The sequence below is a fragment of the Manacus candei genome, unplaced genomic scaffold (genome assembly GCF_025592945.1).
Source record: "Manacus candei isolate 608988 ecotype Guabito, Panama unplaced genomic scaffold, ASM2559294v1 h1tg000486l, whole genome shotgun sequence".
In the NCBI taxonomy this organism is placed as follows: domain Eukaryota; kingdom Metazoa; phylum Chordata; class Aves; order Passeriformes; family Pipridae; genus Manacus; species Manacus candei.
Window position 1 is genome coordinate 1 of NW_026138534.1, and position 22,507 is coordinate 22,507.

Consider the following 22,507-nt stretch of genomic DNA (forward strand, 5'->3'; position numbering starts at 1 on the left):
AATTTTGGGGCCTAAAAATTCCCATTTTTGGACCCCCAAAATCCCAATTTCAGGCCAGAAAATTCCCACTTTTTTTTTGACCAAAACCCCCCATTTTGGGACCAAAAATATCCATTTTGGGTCTAAAACCTCCCATTTCTGACCCAAAATCCCAATTTTGAGCTGAAAATTCCCATTTTTTCACCCAATACCATCCATTTTTGACCCCAAAATATCAATTTTGGGGCTAAAAATGCCCATTTTAGGTCCAAAAATCGCCATTTTGGGACCAAAAATTCCCAGTTTTTGACCAAAATTGCTCATTTTGGACCTAAAAATTCCCATTTTTGGCCCCAAAAAATACCAATTTTGGGTCTAAAAATTCCCATTTTTGGACCAAAAATTCCCATTTCCCCCCCAAATTACCAATTTTGGGCTGAAAATTCCCAATTTTTTGACCCCAAAGTATTGATTTTGGGGCTAAAAATGTCCATTTTAGCTCCAGAAATCTCCATTTTGGAACTAAAAAAATCCCATTTTTGGGCCAAAAATTCACATTTTTTGACCCAAAATGCCCCTTTTAGATCCAAAAATCCCCATTTTGTGGCTAAAAATTCTCATTTTAGGCCTAAAAAACCCCATTTCAGACCCGAAAATTCCCATTTTTGACCAAAACCCCCCCATTTTGGGACCAAAAATCCCCCATTTTGTGTCAAAAAAATCCCATTTTTTGACCCAAAATCCCCATTTTGGGCCCTAAAAATTCCCATTTCAGCCTCAAAATTCACATTTTTTGACCAAAAACCCCCATTTTGGGTCTGAAAATATCCCATTTGGGGTCTAAAACCTGCCCATTTTTCTGTCCCAAAACGCTCATTTTGGGCTCAAAAATCCACATTTTCAGGTCCAAAACATCCCATTTTGGGTCCTCAAAATATCCATTTTGAGGCTCAAAATGCCCAATTTAGGTCCAAAAAGTCGCCATTTTTTGAGCTAAAAATGTCCCATTTTTGGACCAAAATTGCTCCAGTTTGGGTCCTAAAAATTCCCCTTTTTGCCCCAAAAATACCCATTTTGGGGCTAAAAATTCCCATTTTCCAGGTCCCCCCAAATTACCGAATTTTGGGCTAAAATTCCCATTTTTTGACCCAAAAGCACTGATTTTGGCCAAAAATTCCCATTTTAGCGCCAGAAACCTGCCATTTTTGGAACCAAAAAAATCCCATTTTTGCATCAGAAATTTCACATTTTTTACCCAAAACCCCCATTTTAGGATCCAAAAATCCCCATTTTGGGGCTAAAAATTCACATTTTAGGTCCCAAAGGGGATCCCTTTCTGGACCCAAAATGGGGGCTTTTGGTTAAAAAATCGTGAAATTTCAGATGCCAAAAATCGGGAATTTTGGGTCAAAAAAATGGCCCAGGTTTTGACCCAAAATCGGGATTTTGGGGCCTTAAAGTGAGTGCTTTTGGGTCAAAAATTCCGGGATTTTTAGCCTAAAATTCCGTATTTTTGGACCTGAAATGTGAATTTTAGCCCGAAATGGGATCTTTGGGGGTCAAAAAGGGCCCATGTTTTGACCCAAAACCTGGGGCATTTTTGGTCCTAAAATCCGGACATTTTTAGCTCCAAAAAGTCGCCTTTTTGGACTAAAAATAGGGCCATTTTGAGCTCAAAATGCCCAATTTAGGTCCAAAAAGTCACATTTTTTGAGCTAAAAATGTCCATTTTAGGACCAAAAATCCCCAGTTTGGGTCTAAACATTCCCCTTTTTGACCCCCAAAAATCCCCATTTCGGGGCTAAAAATTCACATTTCAGGTCCAAAAATACGAATTTTAGGGCTAAAAATCCCATTTTTTGACCCAAAAGCACTCACTTTAAGCCCCAAAATCCCCATTTTGGGGCAGAAACCTGCCATTTTTGGACCCAAAATTCCCATTTTTGCATCTGAAATTTCACATTTTTTAACCAAAACCCCCCATTTTAGGTCCAAAAATCCCCCTTTGGGGCCTAAAAATTCACATTTTTGGTCCCAAAACGCCCATTTTGCCTCCAAAAATCCCCATTTTTTGACCAAAAAACCCATTTTTTTCCCCCAAAATCCCAATTTCCACCCCAAACCCCCCATTTGACCCCCGATTTTGGGGTGAAAAAGTTGATTTTTGGGTGTTTTTCCCTCACCTACCCGGGGGGGGGGGGGTCAAAAATCCCCATTTTTGGACCAAAAATCCCCATTTGGGGCTGAAAATTCACATTTTTTGACCAAAACCCCCAATTTTAGGACCAAAAATCCCCATTTCTGGACTAAAAAATTCCCATTTTGAGTCTAAAATTCCCATTTTTTAAGCAAACCCCCCAATTTTGGGAATTAAAATTCACATTCTAGGTCCAAAAAATCCCCATTTTGGGCCAAAAATTCTCATTTTTTTGATCCAAACCACCAATTTCGAGCCGAAAATTCACATTTTTTGGCCAAAAATCCCAATTTTGAGACCAAAACTCCCCATTTTGGCTCCAAAAATCCCCATTTCGAGCCTCAACATTCAGATTCATTTGATCAAAAATCCCCATTTTAGCTCCAAAAATCCCCATTTTTTGACCAAAATCCCCATTTTTTGACCCAAAATCCCCATTTTGGTCCTAAAAATTCCCATTTCAAGCCTCAAAATTCACATTTTTTGACCAAAACCCACCATTTTTGGCTTTAAAAATCCCCATTTTTGTCTCTAAAAAATCCCCATTTTTGGCTCAAAAAATCCCCATTTTTACCTCTAAAAATCCCCATTTTTACCTCTAAAAATCCCCATTTTTGGCTCTAAAAATCCCCATTTTTGACTCTAAAAATCCCCATTTTTGGCTCTAAAAATCCCCATTTTTGGCTCTAAAAATCCCCATTTTTACCTCTAAAAATCCCCATTTTTGGTTCTAAAAATCCCCATTTTTACCTCTAAAAATCCCCATTTTTGGCTCTAAAAATCCCCATTTTTGACTCTAAAAATCCCCATTTTTGTCTCTAAAAATCCCCATTTTTGGCTCAAAAAAATCCCCATTTTTACCTCTAAAAATCCCCATTTTTGTCTCTAAAAATCCCCATTTTTGGTTCTAAAAATCCCCATTTTTACCTCTAAAAATCCCCATTTTTGGCTCTAAAAATCCCCATTTTTGTCTCTAAAAATCCCCATTTTTGGCTCAAAAAAATCCCCATTTTTACCTCTAAAAATCCCCATTTTTGTCTCTAAAAATCCCCATTTTTACCTCTAAAAATCCCCATTTTTACCTCTAAAAATCCCCATGTTTGGCTCTAAAAATCCCCATTTTTGGCTCTAAAAATCCCCATTTTTGGCTCTAAAAATTTACATTTTTGTCTCTAAAAAAAATCCCCATTTTTGGTTCTAAAAATCCCCATTTTTGGCTCAAAAAATCCCCATTTTTGCCTCTAAAAATCCCCATTTTTGGCTCTAAAAATCCCCATTTTTGTCTCTAAAAATCCCCAATTTGACTCTGAAAATTCACATTTACGATTCTAAAAAAATCCCCATTTTTGGCTCTAAAAATCCATTTTTGTCTCTAAAAAAATCCCCATTTTTGCCTCTAAAAATCCCCAATTTTGGCTCCAAAAATTCACCTTTTTTGTCCCAAAATGCCCATTTTGCCTCCAAAAATCCCCATTTTTTGCCCCCAAATCCTCATTTTTCCCCCCAAAATCCCAATTTCCACCCCAAACCCCCCGTTTGACCCCCGATTTTGGGGTAAAAAACCCAATTTTTGGGTGTTTTTGGCTCACCTTGGGCCCCCCCCCGGGCAGGGCCCCCACGACCCCCCCCAGGGCCCGGAGCCCCTTCTGGAGAATTCCGGGGGAATTCCCGGCCCGGAGCCCCCCCCGGAGCAGCCCCAGCAGGTGGGCGGGGCTTCGGGACACGCCCACCAGCGCCGGGGCCACGCCCACGGCCACGCCCAGCAGCTGCAGCGCCCCCTGGGGGAGAGAAAGAGCAGAAAAATGGCATTAAATGACCCAAAAATGGCACAAAATGACCCAAAAATGGCACAAAATGACCCAAAAATGGCACGAAATGACCCAAAAATGACATGAAATGACCCAAAAATGACACAAAATGACCCAAAAATGGCACGAAATGACCCAAAAATGACACAAAATGACCCAAAAATGGCACAAAATGACCCAAAAATGACACAAAATGACCCAAAAATGACACGAAATGACCCAAAAATGACCTGAAATGACCCAAAAATGGCTCAAAATGACCAAAAATGACCCAAAAATGACACAAAATGACCCAAAAATGACACGAAATGACCCAAAAATGACATGAAATGACCCAAAAATGACACGAAATGACCCAAAATGACCCAAAAATGGCACAAAATGACCCAAAAATGACACGAAATGACCCAAAAATGACCTGAAATGACCCAAAAATGACCTGAAATGACCCAAAAATGACCTGAAATGACCCAAAAATGGCACGAAATGACCCAAAAATGGCACAAAATGACCCAAACATGACCTGAAATGACCCAAAAATGGCCCAAAATGACCCAAAAATGGCACGAAATGACCCAAAAATGACAAAAAATGACCCAAAAACGACATTAAATGACCCAAAAATGACATGAAATGACCCAAAAATGGCACGAAATGACCCAAAAATGGCACGAAATGACCCAAAAATGGCACGAAATGACCCAAAAATGGCACAAAATGACCCAAAAATGGCACAAAATGACCCAAAAATGGCACAAAATGACCCAAAAATGACACGAAATGACCCAAAAATGGCACAAAATGACCCAAAAATGACCTGAAATGACCCAAAAATGGCTCAAAATGACCCAAAAATGACATGAAATGACCCAAAAATGACATTAAATGACCCAAAAATGACCTGAAATGACCCAAAAATGGCACGAAATGACCCAAAATGACCCAAAAATGACCTGAAATGACCCAAAAATGGCACAAAATGACCCAAAAATGACCTGAAATGACCCAAAAATGGCACAAAATGACCCAAAAATGGCACAAAATGACCCAAAAATGACACGAAATGACCCAAAAATGACCTGAAATGACCCAAAAATGGCACAAAATGACCCAAAAATGACACGAAATGACCCAAAAATGGCACAAAATGACCCAAAAATGACACGAAATGACCCAAAAATGACATTAAATGACCCAAAAATGACATTAAATGACCCAAAAATGGCACGAAATGACCCAAAAATGACCTGAAATGACCCAAAAATGGCACAAAATGACCCAAAAATGACACGAAATGACCCAAAAATGGCACGAAATGACCCAAAAATGGCACAAAATGACCCAAAAATGGCACAAAATGACCCAAAAATGGCACAAAATGACCCAAAAATGACACGAAATGACCCAAAAATGGCACAAAATGACCCAAAAATGACCTGAAATGACCCAAAAATGGCTCAAAATGACCCAAAAATGACATGAAATGACCCAAAAATGACATTAAATGACCCAAAAATGACCTGAAATGACCCAAAAATGGCACGAAATGACCCAAAATGACCCAAAAATGACCTGAAATGACCCAAAAATGGCACAAAATGACCCAAAAATGACACGAAATGACCCAAAAATGACACGAAATGACCCAAAAATGACACAAAATGACCCAAAAATGACACGAAATGACCCAAAAATGACACGAAATGACCCAAAAATGGCACAAAATGACCCAAAAATGGCACGAAATCAACCCAAATTTACCCAATTTAATTAACTCAAATTAACCCAAACCCACCCAAATTAATTAACCCAAATTAAGCCAAATTAACTGACCCAAATTAACCCAAATCCAAGCAAATTAACCCAAAAACCCACCCAAATTAACCCCAAAAACCCACCAAATTAATCAACCCCAAAAAGCAACGAAATTAACCCAAATTGACCCAAATTAATTCACCCAAATTAAGCCAAACCCACCCAAAATTAACCCAAATTAATCGACCCAAATTAACCCCAAAATTCCCCAATTTCCCCCCAAATTTCCCCCGAAAACCCCCCAAATTTCCCCCAAATTTCTCCCAATTTTTGCCCCCAAAAATGTCCCAAAAAACCTTCAAATCCCCCCAAAAAATCCCCCAAAAATCCACAAAATCCCCCAAATTTCCCCCCAAAATCACCCAAAAAAATAGACCCCAAAAACCCCCAAATCCACCCTAAAAAAAAACCCCAAAATCCTCCTAAAAGGCCCCAAAAATCCCCAAAAATTCACCCAAAAAACCAGACCCCAAAAACCCTCCAAATCCACCCCAAAAAACCCCAAAAATCATCCCAAAAAAACCCCAAAATCACCCCAAAAAACCCCCAAAAACAGACCCCCAAAAACCCCCAAATCCACCCAAAAATCCCCCCCAAAATCCCCCAAAAATCCCCCCAAAATCCTCCTAAAATGCCCCAAAAAACCCCAAAATTCACCCCAAAATACCCCAAAATCCCCCCAAAAAATAGACCCCCAAAACCCCCCCAAATCCACCCAAAAAAACCCCAAAATCACCCCCAAAAACCTCCAAAAATCCCCCCAAAAAAACCCCAAAATCCCCCCAAATCCACCCCAAAAACCCCCCAAATCCCCCCAAAAATCCACCCCAAAACACCCCAAAATCCCCCCAAAATCCTCCTAAAATGCCCCAAAAATCCCCAAAATTCACCCCAAAATACCCCAAAATCCCCCCAAAAAATAGACCCCCAAAAAAACCCCAAATCCACCCAAAAAAACCCCAAATCCACCCAAAAAAAACCCAAATCACCCCAAAAAAACCCCCAAAATCCTCCTAAAAAACCCCCAAAAATCACCCCCAAAAAACCCCCAAAAAACCCCAAAAATCACCCCAAAAACCCCCAAAATCCCCCCCAAAAAAACCAAAAAATCCCCCCCAAATTGCCCCAAATTGCCCCAAAATTTCCCCCCCAAAATCCCTCAAATTCCTCCAAAAAAACCTTCAAATCCCCCCAAAATTCCCCAAAATCCTCCCCCCAAAAAAACCCAAAATCCCCAAAATTTGAGGGGGAAATTTGGGAAGATTTTGGGGAATTTTGGGGGGATTTGGGGGAATTTTGGGTGGGATTTTGGGACCATTTTGAGGTGATTTTGGGGGGATTTTGGGGGGGATTTTTGGGGCAATTTTGGGGTAATTTTGGGTCAATTTTGGGGGGATTTTAGGGTGGAATTTGGGGGGATTTTGGGTGGATTTGGGGTAATTTTGGGGCGATTTTGAGGCAATTTTGGGGTAATTTTGGGTCGATTTTGAGGGGATTTTAGGGTGGATTTTGGGGGGATTTTGGGACGATTTTGGGGGGATTTTGGGGCAATTTTGGGGGGATTTTAGGGTGGATTTTGGGGGGATTTTGGGGGGGATTTTGGGGCGATTTTGGGGTGAATTTAGGGGTAATTTTGGGGCAATTTTGGGGTGGATTTTTGGGGCAATTTTGGGGTAATTTTGGGGTGGATTTTGGGACCATTTTAAGGTGATTTTGGGGGGATTTGGGGGAATTTTGGGGTAATTTTGGGATGATTTTGGGGGTAATTTTGGGGCAATTTTGGGGCAATTTCAGGGTGAATTTTGGGGTAATTTTGGGGTGGATTTTGGGGTAATTTGGGGCGATTTTTGGGCAATTTTTGGGGTGATTTTAGGGTGGATTTTGTGGCCATTTTGGGACGATTTTGGGGTGGATTTTTGGGGCAATTTTGGGGTAATTTTGGGTCGATTTGGGGGGATTTTGGGTGGATTTTGGGGCGATTTTAGGGTGGAATTTGGGGGGATTTTGGGGCAATTGTGGAGTGAATTTTGGGGCAATTTTAGGGTGGATTTTGGGGTGATTTGGGGCGATTTTGGGGGGATTTTGGGGTAATTTGGGGCGATTTTGGGGCAATTTTTGGGGTGATTTCAGGGTGGATTTTGGGGTGATTTTGGGACGATTTTGGGGCGATTTTGGGGTGGATTTTTTAGGCAATTTTGGGGTAATTTTGGGGGGATTTTGGGGTGATTTTGGGGTGGATTTTTGGGGCAATTTTGGGGTAATTTTGGGTCGATTTGGGGGGGATTTTGGGCTGATTTTGGGGGTAATTTTGGGGACGATTTTGGGGCAATTTCGGGGTGAATTTTGGGGTAATTTTGGGGTAATTTTGGGGTAATTTTGGGGCATTTTGGGGTTTCTTTGGCCTGCATTTTTTGGGGCTGTTTTGGGCAACTTCAGGGTGGATTTTGGGGTAATTTGGGGCGATTTTGGGGCAATTTTGGGGGTGATTTTAGGGTGGATTTTGTGGCCATTTTGAGGTGATTTTGGAGGGATTTCGGGGCCATTTTGGGGAATTTTGGGATGATTTTGGGACAATTTTGGGGTGATTTTGGGGCCTTTTTGGACCACATTTTTGGGGCTGTTTTGGGCAATTTCAGGGTGGATTTTGGGGTGATTTTGGGGCAATTTTGGGGGTGATTTTAGGGTGGATTTTGTGGCCATTTTGAGGTGATTTTGGGGGATTTTGGGGCAATTTTAGGGTGATTTTGGGGTGGATTTTTGAGGCAATTCTGGGGTAATTTTGGGTCGATTTGGGGGGATTTTAGGGTGGAATTTGGGGTGATTTTGGGGAGATTTTGGGGCAATTTTGGAGGGATTTTGGGGTAATTTTGGGGCAATTTTGGGGTGGATTTTTGGGGCAATGTTGGGGTGATTTTGGGTCGATTTGGGGGGGATTTTGGGTGCATTTTGGGTCCAATTTGGGTGGATTTTAGGGTGGAATTTGGGGGGATTTTGGGGAGATTTTGGTGTGGATTTTGGGGTAATTTTGGGGTGGATTTTTGGGGCCATTTTGGGGTGATTTTGGGGGGGATTTTAGGGTGGAATTTTGGGGCAATTTTTGGGGTGATTCTAGGATGGATTTTGTGGCCATTTTGAGGTGATTTTGGAAGGATTTTGGGTCGATTTTGGGGTGGATTTTTTAGGCAATTTTTGGGTAATTTTGGGTCGATTTGGGGGGGATTTTGGGTCCAATTTGGGTGATTTTGGGGTGGATTTTGGGGTGATTTTGGGGCAATTTTCAAGTGATTTTGGGGTGGATTTTGGGGCGATTTTGGGGCAATTTTGGGGTGAATTTTGGGGTAATTTTGGGCTGATTTTGGGGCAATTTTGGGGGGATTTTGGGGCAATTTTGGGCTGATTTTGGGGCAATTTTGGGCTGATTTTGGGGCAATTTTGGGAGGATTTTGGGGCAATTTTGGGGGGATTTTGGGGCAATTTTGAAGGTATTTTCGGACAATTTTGGGGCGATTTTGGGGCCTTTTTGCACTGTGTTTTTGGGGCTGTTTTGGGCAATTTCAGGGTGGATTTTGGGGTGATTTTGGGGTAATTTTGGGGTGGATTTCGGGACCATTTTAAGGTGATGTTGGGGGGATTTTGGGACGATTTTGGAGTGGATTTTGGGGGATTTTGGGGCTTTTTTGGCCTGTGTTTTTTGGGGCTGTTTTGGGCAATTTCAGGGTGGATTTTGGGGTAATTTTGGGGCAATTTTGGGGTGAATTTTGGGGTGATTTTGGGGTGGATTTTGGAGCCATTTTGGGGTGATTTTGGGGGATTTTGGGGGGATTTTGGGGCAATTTTGGGGTGGATTTTTGAGGCAATTCTGGGGTAATTTTGGGTCGATTTTGGGGGGATTTTGAGTGGATTTTGGGGCGATTTTGGGGGGGATTTTGGGTCCAATTTGGGTGATTTTGGGGTGGATTTTGGGGTTATTTGGGGGCAATTTTCAAGTGATTTTGGGGTGGATTTTGGGGTGATTTTGGGGCAATTTTGGGGTGAATTTTGGGGTGATTTTGGGGTGGATTTTTGGGGCAATTTTGGGTCGATTTGGGGGGGATTTTGGGACAATTTTGGGTGATTTTGGGGGGATTTTGGGGTGATTTGGGGTGAATTTTGGGGCGATTTTGGCCCTTTTTGGCCCGTATTTTTTGGGGGTATTTTGGGGCGATTTTGGGGGGATTTTGGGCCGTTTTGGGTCAATTTTTGGGGGGGTCTCTCTCTTACCTCCTTCCTCCGGGGGTCCCCTCCCGCCGCCGCCTCCTCCACCCAACGCCCCAGAGGGGCCCAAATTCGGGGCCCCGCCCGGGGCAGGAGCTGAGCCCCCAAATGCACCAGCGAGAGCCTCACGGGGGGGCTGAGGGGGCAAAGAAAAACACCCAAAACACCCCAAATTCGACCTCGGGGGGCCCCAAAACCCCCAAATTCGGGTTCGGGGGCCCCGAAAACCCCCGGGTCGGGGGGAAAAACCCCATTTTGGGGGCCAGAATTGGGGGTTTTTGGCCCCAAAATTGACGTTTTTGGAACAAAAATTCACATTTTTGGGTGAAAATTCGCATTTTTGGCCCCAAAATGGACGTTTTTGGAACAAAAATTCACATTTTTGGGTGAAAATTCGCATTTTTGGCCCCAAAATGGACGTTTTTGGGAACAAAAATTCACATTTTTGGGTGAAAATTCGCATTTTTGGCAGCGAAATGGACATTTTGGGAACAAAAGTCCCCGGTTTTCGAGGTCAAAATTCAGGTTTTTGGCAACAAAATTCCCGGTTTTGGCACCAAAATTCACTTTTATGGCAACAAAATCCCCATTTTGGGGGCAAAATTCACATTTTTGAAACCAAACCCGGCATTTTTGGCACCAAAAATCCCCGTTTTTGCCGCCAAAAATCACGTTTTTGGCACCAAAAACCCCAATTTTTGGCACCAAAGTTAACGTTTTTAGAACATTTGGGTCGAACATTCACATTTCTGAGACCAAAATTGACGTTTTTGGAACAAAAATCCCAATTTTTTGGATGAAAATTCACGTTTTTGGGTCAAAATTCACATTTTTGGGGCCAAAACTGACATTTCTGGAAAAAAAAAATCCCCATTTTTTTGGTCAGAATTTATGTTTTTGGAACAAAATCCCCATTTTTGTAACAAAAAATCAGATTTTTGGTGCCAAAACTCCCATTTTTGGAACAAAAATCCCATTCTTGGGTCAAAATTCACGGTTTGGGCACCAAAATCCCAATTTTTGGCACCAAAATTCTCATTTTTGGAACAAAATCCCCAAATTTTGGAGCCAAAATTCACGTTATTGGCCCCAAAATTGACATTTTTGGAAGAAAATCCCCATTTATGAGACCAAAATCCACATTTTTTACACCAAAATTGACACTTTCGGAACAAAATCACAATTTTTTGGAACAAAAATCCCCATTTTGGGGACGAAATTCACATTTTTGGAACCAAAATTGGCATTTTTGGAATAAACTCCCCGATTTTTTGGGTGAAAATTCAGATTTTTGGCACCAAAATGGACATTTTGGGAACAAAAGTCCCCATTTTTGAGATCAAAATTCAGGTTTTAGGCAACAAAATTCCCGTTTTTGGCACCAAAATCCACATTTTTGCCAAAAAAATTCCCTTTTGGGGGGCAAAATTCACATTTTTGAAACCAAAAATGGCATTTTTGGAGCCAAAAATCCCCATTTTTGCCGCCAAAAATCACGGTTTTGGTGCCAAAATTCACATTTTTTGGGTCAAAATTCACATTTTCGGCAGCAAAAATCCACGATTTTGAGTCAAAATTCAGGTTTTTGGCACCAAAATTGACATTTTTGGAACAAAAATCCACATCTTTGGGGCCAAAAGTCCCACTTTTAGCACCAAAACCACACTTTTTTTTGGCAAAAAAATTCTCAGTTTTGAGTTAAAAATTCACACTTTTGGATCCAAAATTGACATTTTTGGAACAAAATCCCCACTTTTGGGTCAAAACTTATGTTTTTGGCAACGAAATCGCCATTATTGAGTCAAAGTTCACATTTTGGGGGCCAAAATTCACATTTTTGGCGCCAAAATTGACATTTTTGGAACAAAAATCCCCAATTTTGGAACAAAAATCCCCATTTTGGGGCCAAAATTCACATTTTGGGGGTCAAAATTGACATTTTGGGAACAAAAATCCCCAATTTTTGGGGCCAAAAATTCACATTTTTGCCACCAAAATTGCCAATTTTTGGAACAAAAATTCCCAATTTTGGGGGCCAAAATTCCCATTTTTGGTCCAAAAAAAATCCCCATTTTTGGGGCTCCAAAACTTTCAAAATCCCAATTTTGGGCTCAGAAACCCCCAATTTAAAAGCCCCAAAATGCCCAAAATTGACATTTTTGGGGCCAAACCCTCAAATTTCACCCTTTTTACACAAAAAATCCCCCAAATTTGTCCTTTTTTTGGGTTAAAACTCCCCCAAACTGACCATTTTTTACTCTAAAATCCCCCCATTTCGACCTTTTTTAGGGTAAAACCCCCAAAATTTGACATTTTTTGGGGTAAAACCCCCCAAATTTGACATTTTTGACACTTAAAAACCCCCCAAAACTGGAATTTTTCGAGGCCAAACCCCCCAAATTTGGGACAAAACCCCCCAAATTTGACATTTTTTAAACTTAAAACCCCCCAAAATTGGGATTTTCCCCCCAAATTTGGGCCGAAACCCCCCAAATTTCCCCGTTTTTGGTAAAACCCCCCCTAAAAATTCACATTTTTGCCCCAAACCCCCCAAATTTGGCCCCGTTTTGGGTCGATTTTGGGCGGTTTTGGGGTCACTCACTCCGGTTCCTCCTCCAGGGCCTCAACCAATAGCGTGGGGAGCCTGGGGAGAGGGGGGCGGGGCTGCCATTAGACACGCCCCCTCCACAAGCCACACCTCTTTATTAAGCCCCTCCCACTCCTTTAGTCCTTCCCACTCCTGTTTAAGCCCCTCCCACTGCCTTTGGCCCCTCCCACTCCTTTAAGCCCCTCCCACCTATAAAACCCACCCCCCACTCCCTTTGGCCCCTCCCACTTCCCCTTTGGCCCCTCCCACTTCCCCTTTGGCCCCTCCCACTTCCCCTTTAGCCCCTCCCACATTTCCTTTAGCTCCTCCCACCCATTTTTGCCCCCACTCCCTTTTAGCTCCTCCCTCTCTTATTAAGCCCCTCCCACCTCCTTTGAGCCCTCCCTCTCTTAACAAGCCCCTCCCACTCCCCCTTAACCCCTCCCATTTCCTTTTAGCCCCTCCCACTCCCCCAAGCCCCTCCCATCCCTTTTAGCCCCTCCCAGCCCCCTTTAGCTCCTCCCACCACTCTTAGCCCCTCCCACTCCCTTCAAGCCCCTCCCACCCATTTGAGCCCCTCCCAATCCCCTTAACCCCTCCCCTTTGCCTTTAGCCCCTCCCACCCCCCTTAACCCCTCCCCTTTGCCTTTAGCCCCTCCCACTCCCTCTAAGCGCCTCCCACTCCCCTTTAGCCCCTCCCACTCCCTGCAAGCCCCTCCCACCCATTTGAGTCCCTCCCATTCCCCTTTAGCCCCTCCCACTGCCTTTAGCCCCTCCCACTCTTCTTTAGCCCCTCCCACTCCCTCCAAGCCCCTCCTACCCCCTTTAACCCCACCCACTCCTCTTTAGCCCCTCCCACTCCCCTTTAGCCCCTCCCACCCATTTTAGTCCCTTCCACTCCCTTCAAGCCCCTCCCACTCCCTTTTAGCCCCTCCCTTTCCTATTAAGCCCCTCCCACCCCCCTTAACCCCTCCCCTTTGCCTTTAGCCCCTCCCACTCCCCTTTAGCCCCTCCCATCCATTTGAGCCCCTCCCACCCCCTTCAGCCCCTCCCACTCCTCTTTAGCCCCTCCCACCCCCTTTATCCCCTCCCCCCTCCAAGCCCCTCCCACTCCCCTTTAGCCCCTCCCAGTCCCTTTTAGCCCCGCCCCCTCCCCTTTAGGCCCCGCCCCCTCCCTTTAGGCCCCGCCCACCTCTGGATCAGCTCCGGGCGGAGCCTCTTGAGGAGCCTCCGGAGCAAAACGGCCGAAAACTGACGGACCTGGGAGCCAAAAACACCCAAAATCACCCCAAAAACACCCAAAATCACCCAAAATCACCCCAAAATCACCCAAAATCACCCCAAAATCAACCAAAATCACCCAAAATCACCCCAAAATCACCCAAAATCACCCCAAAACCACCCAAAATCACCCCAAAATCAACCAAAATCAACCAAAATCACCCCAAAATCAACCAAAATCACCCCAAAATCACCCCAAAATCAACCAAAATCACCCAAAAACACCCCAAAACCACCCAAAATCACCCCAAAATCACCCAAAATCACCTGAGATCCACCCAAAACTCACCTGGGAAGCTCAAAAACATCCAAAATCCACCCAAACCCACCCAAATCCACCCCAAAACCACCCAAAATTAACCTGGAGAACCCCCAAAACACCCCAAAACCACCCAAAATCACCCCCAAAGTCCCCCCAAAATCCACCCAAAACCATCCAAAGTCACCCAAAATCACCCAAATCCCCCCCAAAACCACCCAAATCCACCCAAAATCCCCCCAAAATCACCCAAATCCACCCAAAATCACCCCAAAATCACCCAAATCCCCCCCAAAATCACCCAAAACTCACCTGGGACCCCCAAACCACCCAAAATCCCCCAAATCCCCCCCAAAATCCACCCAAAACCCACCCAAAATCCCCCCAAAACCACCCAAATCCACCCCAAAATCACCCAAAATCACCCAACCCCCCCAAATCCCCCCAAACTCCCCCTGGGACCCCCCAAACCCCACCTGGGACCCCCCAAATCCCCCCAAACCCCACCTGGGACCCCCTAAAACCCCCTCAAATCCCCCCCCAAACCCCCCCAAACCCCCCTCAAACCCCACCTGGGACACCCAAAACCCCCCAAATCTCACCTGGGATCCCCAAAAACCCCCCAAATCCACCCCAAAACCCCACCTGGGACCCCCCAACCCCCCTCCAAGACCCCAAACCCCCTCCAGGACCCCCCAAATCCCCCCCAAACATCCCCAAATCCCCCCAAAACATCCCCAAATCTCCCCCAAACCCCCACCTGGGACCCCCAAATCCCCTTAAAAGACCCCAAAACCTCCCCTTAGACCCCCAAAACCTCTCCAGGACTCCCCAAACCCCCCCGAAATCCACCCCAAACGCCTTAAAATCCACCCAAAACCCCCCCAAAATCCACCCAAACCTCACCCGGGACCCCCAAATCCCTTTCAGGACCCCCCAAACCCCACCTGGGACCCCCCAAATCCCCTTAAAAGACCCCAAAACCTCCCCTTAGACCCCCCAAATCCCCTCCAGGACTCCCCAAAACCTCCCCAAATCCACCCCAAACCCCTCAAAATCCACCCAAAACCCCCCAAATCCCCCCCAAACCCCACCCGGGACCCCCCAAATTCCCTTTAAAGACCCCAAACCCCACCTGGGACCCCCCCAAACCCCCCTAAATCCCCCCCAAATCTCACCTGGGACCCCTCAAAACCCCCCAAATCCCTCCCAACCCCCTCCAGAACCCCCCAAATCCCACCCGGGACCCTCAAATCCCTTTCAGGACCCCCCAAACTCCCCCTGGGACCCCCCAAACCCCCTCCAAGATGCCCCAAAACCCCCCAATCCCCCCCAAATCTCACCCGGGACCCCCCAATCCCCCCCAAATCTCACCCGGGACCCCCTAAACCCCTCTCAAACCTCACCTGGGATCCCCCAAAATCCACCAAATCCCCCCCAAAACTCCACTTGGGACCCCCCAAACCCCCTCCAAGACCCCAAACCCCCTCCAGGACCCCCCAAATCCCCCCCAAACATCCCCAAACCCCCATCTGGGACCCCCAAACCCCCCCCAAACATCCCCAAATCCCCCCAAAACATCCCCAAATCTCCCCCAAACCCCCACCTGGGACCCCCAAATCCCCTTTAAAGACCCCAAAACCTCCCCTTAGACCCCCCAAATCCCCTCCAGGACCCCCAATCCCCCCCCAAATCCACCCCAAGCCCCTCAAAATCCACCCCAACCCCCCAAATCTCTTTCAGGACCCCCCAAACCCCACCTGGGACCCCCCAAAACTCCCCAAATCCCCCCCAAATCTCACCTGGGACTCCAAAACAGCCCCAAATCCCCCCCAAACCCCACCTGGGACCCCCCAAATCCCTTTCAAGACCCCCCAAACCCCCTCCAGGACCCCCCAAACCCCCCCAAATCCCCCCCAAACCCCTCAAAATCCACCCAAAACCCCCCAAATCCCCCCCAAACCTCACCCGGGACCCCCAAATCCCTTTCAAGACCCCCCAAACCCCACCTGGGACCCCCCAAACCCCCTCAAATCCCCCCCAAACCCCCCCAAATCCCCCCTAAACCCCACCCGGGACCCCCCAAAACCCCCCCAAGTCCCCCCAAACCCCCCCAGATCCCCCCCAAAATCCCCCTTTAAAGACCCCAAACCCCACCTGGGACCCCCCCAAACCCCCTCAAATCCCCCCCAACCCCCCCAGATCCCCCCCAAACCCCCTTTAAAGCCCCCAAATCCCCCTTTAAAGCCCCCAACCCCCCTTTAAACCCCCCCAAACCTGCGGCCTGTCCGCCCCCCTCAGCAGCGCCGCGAGTTCCTCCCCCGCCCGCGGCTCCTCCAGCGCCTCCTTCAGCCGCGCCGTGGCCTGGAAAAAGGGGGGTCGGGCCGCTCAGGAAAAGCCGGGGAGACCCTCAAGATTCCCCCCGAGCCTTTCCCTGAATTCCCGGTACCCGCCGAATCCCGGGATTTTGGGGTTCCAGGAGCTCCGTCAGGAGCTGCTCCAGCGTGGGCGCCGCCATTTTGGAAAGGAAAGGCGGGCGCCGCCATCTTGGAAAGGAAAGGCGGGCGCCGCCATCTTGGGGAGCCGCTCTGGGCGGCTCGGAGGACTCGCTCGGTGGTATTAAAGCGGCGATGGGGGATGGTGGGGACCGCTCTTAAAGCGGCGACGGGGTGGGGGTGAAAATTGAGGGGTTTTTTTGGGGTGAAAACGGCGAGTTTTGGGTTAAAAGGGTGATTTTTGGGCGATAACGGTGATTTTGGGGGTAAAAAGGGACGTTTGAGGGTTAACACGGCGGGGGTTGGGCCGAAAATGGGGATTTTTAGGGTTAAAACGGGTGATTTGGGGGTTGAAAATGTAGATTTTAGGGTGAAAAATTGATGCTTTGGGCTGAAAAATGGAGATTTTTGGGGCTGGAAATGTGGATTTTGGGGGTTTAAATGGATAATTCAGAGGCTAAAAGATATTTTCAGGGTAAGAATTCAGAGTTTGGTGGTCAAAATGTGATATTTTGGGGTTAAATAGAGATTTTGGGGCTAAAAATTGGTATTTCAGGGTTGAAAGAGAATATTTTTAGGGTCAAAATTCATAGTTTGGTGCTTAAAATTAACATTTTGGGGCTAAAAAGAGTAATTCTGGGTTAAACTGGATACCTTGGCAAAAAGTTGATATTTTGAGGTTTAAAAATGAACGTTTTGGGGCAAAACCACAATTTTGGGGCTGAAATCGGCGATTTGGGGCCCAAACGGGTCGTTTGGGGGGGGGAAATGGTGATTTGGGGGATTAAAAAGGAGCATTTTGGGGCCAAACCCCCCATTTTTGGAGAAAACGTCGGTTTGGGGGCCAAAAATGGTGAATTTGGGGCTAAAAATGGTGATTTTAGAACTGTCTTAAAAGGGCGATGTTACAGGTGGGGCCCACCGCGCTCCTTAAAGCGGCGATGTCTTAAAGCGGCAACGCCCGCCCTTAAAAGGGCAACGCCTTCAAAGTGGGGCCCACACTTCTTTTTAAAGCGTTTCCCGCCCGTTATGACGTCACCGACCGCGCGATGACGTCAGTGGACGAGCGATGACGTCATCACCGAGCCTTTATTAAATAACAGCGAATTCATGGGGGGACAAACAACCGAAGGTCGTCGGGGAGGGGGTTCAATGAGAGGGTTCTTTTTTCCCGGGAGTGGGCGGGGTTTATGGGAGCGGCCACGCCCCCTCAGGGCCTGGCCACGCCCCCCCGCAGGGCGAGGACAAGATGGAGGACGGAGCCGCCCTGGATCTTGTAGTCGGCCGCCGTCTTCTCATCGTTCCTGGGGGAGGGGCAAAAGGGGCGTGGTCAGAGGGAGGAGGTCACACCCATGTCACCTCAAGCCACACCCACTCACCCCCTTTAAGCCACGCCCACAAATTAATTATCTTCATTTACAGACCCTAAAGCCCCACCCCCTTTGACCACACCCCTTTAGGCCCCTCCCACCCCAAGCCACGCCCCCTTTTGACACCAACCAACGCCCACTTAGGCCCCACCCACCCTCTTAAAGGCCCACCCACAAAACGACCCCTTAATCCCCACCCCTTTTATTTACAAACCCCGAAGCCCCGCCCCCTTTGACCATGCCCCTTTAGGCCCCTCCCACCCCAAGCCACACCCCCTCTGACACCAACCAATGCCCACTTAGGCCCCACCCACCCTCTTTAAGCCCCGCCCACAAACCACCCTCTCCATCCCCCCCCCCCGCTTCCCTTTAGCCCCTCCCACACCCCCGCCATGTTGCCCCCGCCCCTTTTGGCCCCGCCCACGCCTGGCCACGCCCCCCGAGGCCCCGCCCCTACATTTGTTTGCCGCTGTAGATGAGTCGCTGCTGCTGGGGGGGGATCCCCTCCTTCTCCTCCACCCGCTCCTTGATCCGCTCCACCTGAAACAGGGACTGGGAGCTACTGGGGGGGACTGGGGGGGACTGGGAGGGGACTGGGAGGGGATTGGGAGGGACTGGGAGGGACTGGGAGGGAATGGGAGGGACTGGGAGGGGATTGGGGAGGACTGCGAGGGACTGGGAGGGGATTGGGAGGGACTGAGAGGGAATTGGGAGGGACTGGGGGGGACTGGGAGGGATTCGGAGGGACTGGGAGGGACTGGGAGGGAGTGGGAGGGTGTTTGAGGGTTACTGGGTTATACTGGGAGGGGACTGGGAGGGACTGGAGACATCACTGGTCCATACTGGGAGATTCCTGTGGGTGCTCTGGGCCATGCTGGGAGGCACTGGGGGTAACTGGAAGGTACTGGGAGGGACTGGGAGGGGATTGAGAGGGGATTGGTTTATACTGAGAGAGATTTAGGGGGGACTGGGAGGGACTGGGAGGGACTGGGAGGGACTGGGAGGGTGTTTGAGGGTTACTGGGTTATACTGGGAGGGACTGGGAGGGGACTGGGAGGGACTGGGGGATATCACTGGTCCATACTGGGAGATTCCTGGGGGTGCTCTGGGCCATACTGGGAGGCACTGGGGTAACTGGGAGGGGTTTGGAGGGACTGGGAGGCACTGGGGGGGACTGGGAGGGGATTGGGAGGGACTGGGAGGGGACTGGGTTATACTGGGAGGGACTGGGGAGGACTGGGAGGAACTGGGGGAGACTGGGAGGGACTGATTTATACTGGGAGAGGACTGGGAGGGACTGGGGGTGTCACTGGTCCATACTGGGAGATTCCTGTGGGTGCTCTGGGCCATAGTGGGAGACACTGGGGGTAACTGGGAGGCACTGGGAGGGGATTGGGGGGGGACTGGGAGGGACTGGGTTATACTGGGAGGGACTGGGAGGGGATTGGGAGGGGATTGGGATGGACTGGGAGGGGACTGGGGGGGACTGGGAGAGGATTGGGGGGGGCACTGGGAGTCACTGGGAGGGACTGGGTTATACTGGGAGGGGACTGGGAGGGACTGGGGGTGTCACTGGTCCATACTGGGAGATTCCTCTGGGTGCTCTGGGCCATACTGGGAGGCACTGGGGGGAACTGGGAGGGGTTTGGGAGGGACTGGGAGGCACTGGGAGGCACTGGGAGGGACTGGGAGGGGATTGGGAGGGACTGGGAGGGACTGTGAGGGGACTGGGTTATACTGGGAGGGACTGGGGAGGACTGGGAGGAACTGGGGGAGACTGGGAGGGACTGGGTTATACTGGGAGAGGACTGGGAGGGACTGGGGGTGTCACTGGTCCATACTGGGAGATTCCTGTGGGTGCTCTGGGCCATACTGGGAGGCACTGGGGGTAATTGGGAGGCACTGGGAGGGACTGGGAGGGGATTGGGGGGGACTGGGGGGACTGGGAGAGGATTGGGGGGGCACTGGGAGGCACTGGTGGTAACTGGGAGGGACTGGGAGGGGATTCGGAGGGACTGGGAGGGTGTTTGAGGGTTACTGGGTTATACTGGGAGGGGACTGGGAGGGACTGGGGGTATCACTGGCCCATACTGGGAGATTCCTGTGGGTGCTCTGGGCCATACTGGGAGGCACTGGGGGTGACTGGGAGGGACTGGGAGGGGATTGGGTTATACTGGGAGGGGACTGGGAGGGACTGGGGGTGTCACTGGGCTATACTGGGAGATTCCTGTGGGTGCTCTGGGCCATACTGGGAGGCACTGGGGGTAACTGGGAGGCACTGGGAGGATACTGGGCCATACTGGGAGATCCAGGGAGGTCACTGGGAGGCACTGGGAGAGCACTGGGAGCTCCCCAGTCCATACTGGGAGGCACTGGGAGCTCCCTGGGCCATACTGGGCTGAACTGGGAGAGCACTGGGGGGTTACTGGGCCGTACTGGGAGTCACCAGTGGGTCACTGGGTCATACTGGGAGCTACTGGGAGGCACTGGGGGTCACTGGGCCATACTGGGAGTTACTGGGGAGTCACTGGGATGAACTGGGAGAGCACTGGGGGTTACTGGGCTGAACTGGGAGGGCACTGGGGGCTACTGGGCCGTACTGGGATGAACTGGGAGGGCACTGGGGGTTACTGGGCTGTACTGGGATGAACTGGGAGAGCACTGGGGGTTACTGGGCTGAACTGGGACAGCACTGGGAGGGCACTGGGGGTTACTGGGATGAACTGGGAAGGCACTGGGTGTTTGAACTGGGCTGAACTGGGAGGGCACTGGGGGTTACTGGGCTGAACTGGGAGAGCACTGGGGGTTACTGGGTTGTACTGGGCTGAACTGGGAGGGCACTGGGGGTTACTGGGCTGAACTGGGAGGTTGCTGGAGGTTACTGGGCTGAACTGGGAGAGCACTGGGAGGGCGCTGGGGGTTACTGGGCTGTACTGGGCTGAACTGGGAGAGCACTGGGAGTTACTGGGCTGAACTGGGCTGAACTGGGAGAGCACTGGGAGTTACTGGGCCGTACTGGGATGAACTGGGAGAGCACTGGGTGTTTGAACTGGGCTGAACTGGGAGAGCACTGGGGGTTACTGGGCCGTACTGCGATGAACTGGGAGGGAACTGGGAGGGCACTGGGGGTTACTGGGCCGTACTGGGCTGAACTGGGAGGGCACTGGGAGGGCGCTGGGGGTTACTGGGCTGTACTGGGCTGAACTGGGAGGGCACTGGGAGGGCGCTGGGGGTTACTGGGCTGTACTGGGAGGTCGCTGGGGGTTACTGGGCTGTACTGGAAGAGCACTGGGGGTTACTGGGCTGAACTGGGAGAGCACTGGGGGTTACTGGGCTGAATTGGGAGGGCACTGGGAGCTCGCTGGGGGTTACTGGGCCATACTGGGCTGAACTGGGAGGCACTGGGGGGTTACTGGGCCGTACTGGGCTGAACTGGGAGGGCACTGAGAGGACACTGGGAGGTCGCTGGGGGTTACTGGGCTGTACTGGGCTATACTGGGCTGAACTGGGAGAGCACTGGGGGGTCCCCGGGGGTGGTCGCCGCCCGCTGCCGCCCCGCCCCGGCCCGTACTGGTTTATACTGGTCCGTACTGGTCTCACCTTGTCCGTGGGCTCGATGTCGATCTCGATCTCCTTCCCCCGTCAGCGTCTGCAGGGGGCGCCAAGCGCTCAATCCCACAACCCCCCCCGCGCGCCGCCCGAACCCCCCCCCCCCCCCCCCCCCAATAAAAACCCCCCGAAAACCCCGCCCAAAATTTCACCCCCCCCGACCCCGAACCCGCCCCGGCCGCTCCCCGAACCTCCCCCCGGAGCCGAAAAAACCGCCGGAAAGCCCCGAAACGCCCCCGGAGAAATTAAAAAAAAAAACCTTCACTTTGATGAGCATCGCGGAGGCTCCGCAGGGAGGTTGGCGGCAGGAAACCGGGAAGCGGAAGTGACTCTCCCCTCCCCCCTCGCCCCGCCGCTTTGCCCGCGCTTAAGATGGCGGACGCGGGACTTCCGGCCTGGCGCCCGCCCCTTTCCGCCCGACAACATGGCGGCGGGTTGTAGTTCGCGGCGGCGCTTCCGGGTTCTGGGCGGCGCTGATTGGCTGGCGCGGCTGTCAATCAACAGCCGGCGCCGTTCCCCCCGAAAAAAAGCCCCAAATTGGGGGTTTTTCGGCCCAAAGGCGGCGGTTTAAAAAAGCTCGGTGACGTCACAGCAATCCCCCTCCCGCGTGCCGAGCTCCTGAAACCCCATTGGTTCATCCAAAGCCCCAAAATATGAGGGTTGGACACCATTGAGCCCAGAGAGAGGGGGCGGAGCCTCCAGCGAGAGGCCACGCCCCCCTTCGACACTCACCATATGGGGAGAAGCAGAGTGGGCGGAGCTTCCGGCGGCGTGGGCGGGGCTTCACCCTGAAAGGGGCGGGGCCAGGAGAAATTAATCATTTTCCCTAATTAGCAATTAATAATTGGTCACT

The 22,507-nt window shown here is 49.5% G+C and overlaps 1 protein-coding gene and 1 long non-coding RNA gene across 3 annotated transcripts; both read right to left on the reverse strand.

Moving 5' to 3' along the window:
• Nucleotides 1-3,461: 3,461 nt before the first annotated feature.
• On the reverse strand, nucleotides 3,462-17,876 carry LOC127465775 (uncharacterized). Its single transcript, XM_051776300.1, has 7 exons — nucleotides 16,630-17,876; nucleotides 16,458-16,544; nucleotides 13,833-13,900; nucleotides 12,656-12,697; nucleotides 10,060-10,189; nucleotides 3,766-3,954; nucleotides 3,462-3,482 (listed from the first exon to the last, which is right to left on the reverse strand). Exons 1-7 carry the CDS (start codon nucleotides 16,696-16,698, stop codon nucleotides 3,462-3,464), a joined length of 606 nt encoding a protein of 201 aa, XP_051632260.1. The 5' UTR covers nucleotides 16,699-17,876.
• An 86-nt stretch (nucleotides 17,877-17,962) lies between these two features.
• Nucleotides 17,963-22,480, reverse strand: LOC127465774 (uncharacterized). 2 transcript variants are annotated; one of them, XR_007902395.1, is made up of 4 exons: nucleotides 22,387-22,480; nucleotides 21,646-21,694; nucleotides 18,503-18,585; nucleotides 17,963-17,979 (listed from the first exon to the last, which is right to left on the reverse strand). It is a non-coding gene; the product is annotated as an uncharacterized LOC127465774 (long non-coding RNA). The 2 variants fall into 2 exon arrangements; XR_007902394.1 differs by lacking the exon at nucleotides 22,387-22,480 and adding an exon at nucleotides 21,914-22,015.
• Between the last annotated feature and the right edge of the window lie 27 nt (nucleotides 22,481-22,507).

What these genes read in the sequence shown, in the direction of transcription:
- LOC127465775 (XM_051776300.1), bottom strand. Translation starts at nt 16,698, where the DNA reads ATGGCGGCGCCCACGCTGGAGCAGCTCCTGACGGAGCTCCTGGAACCC. An exon ending in CGCCCGGAGCTGATCCAGAG is followed by an intron (nt 12,698 to 13,832) that starts GTGGGCGGGGCC and finishes CCCTCTCCCCAG; the next exon opens with GCTCCCCACGCTATTGGTTG. An exon ending in GCCCTGGAGGAGGAACCGGA is followed by an intron (nt 10,190 to 12,655) that starts GTGAGTGACCCC and finishes TTGCCCCCTCAG; the next exon opens with CCCCCCCGTGAGGCTCTCGC.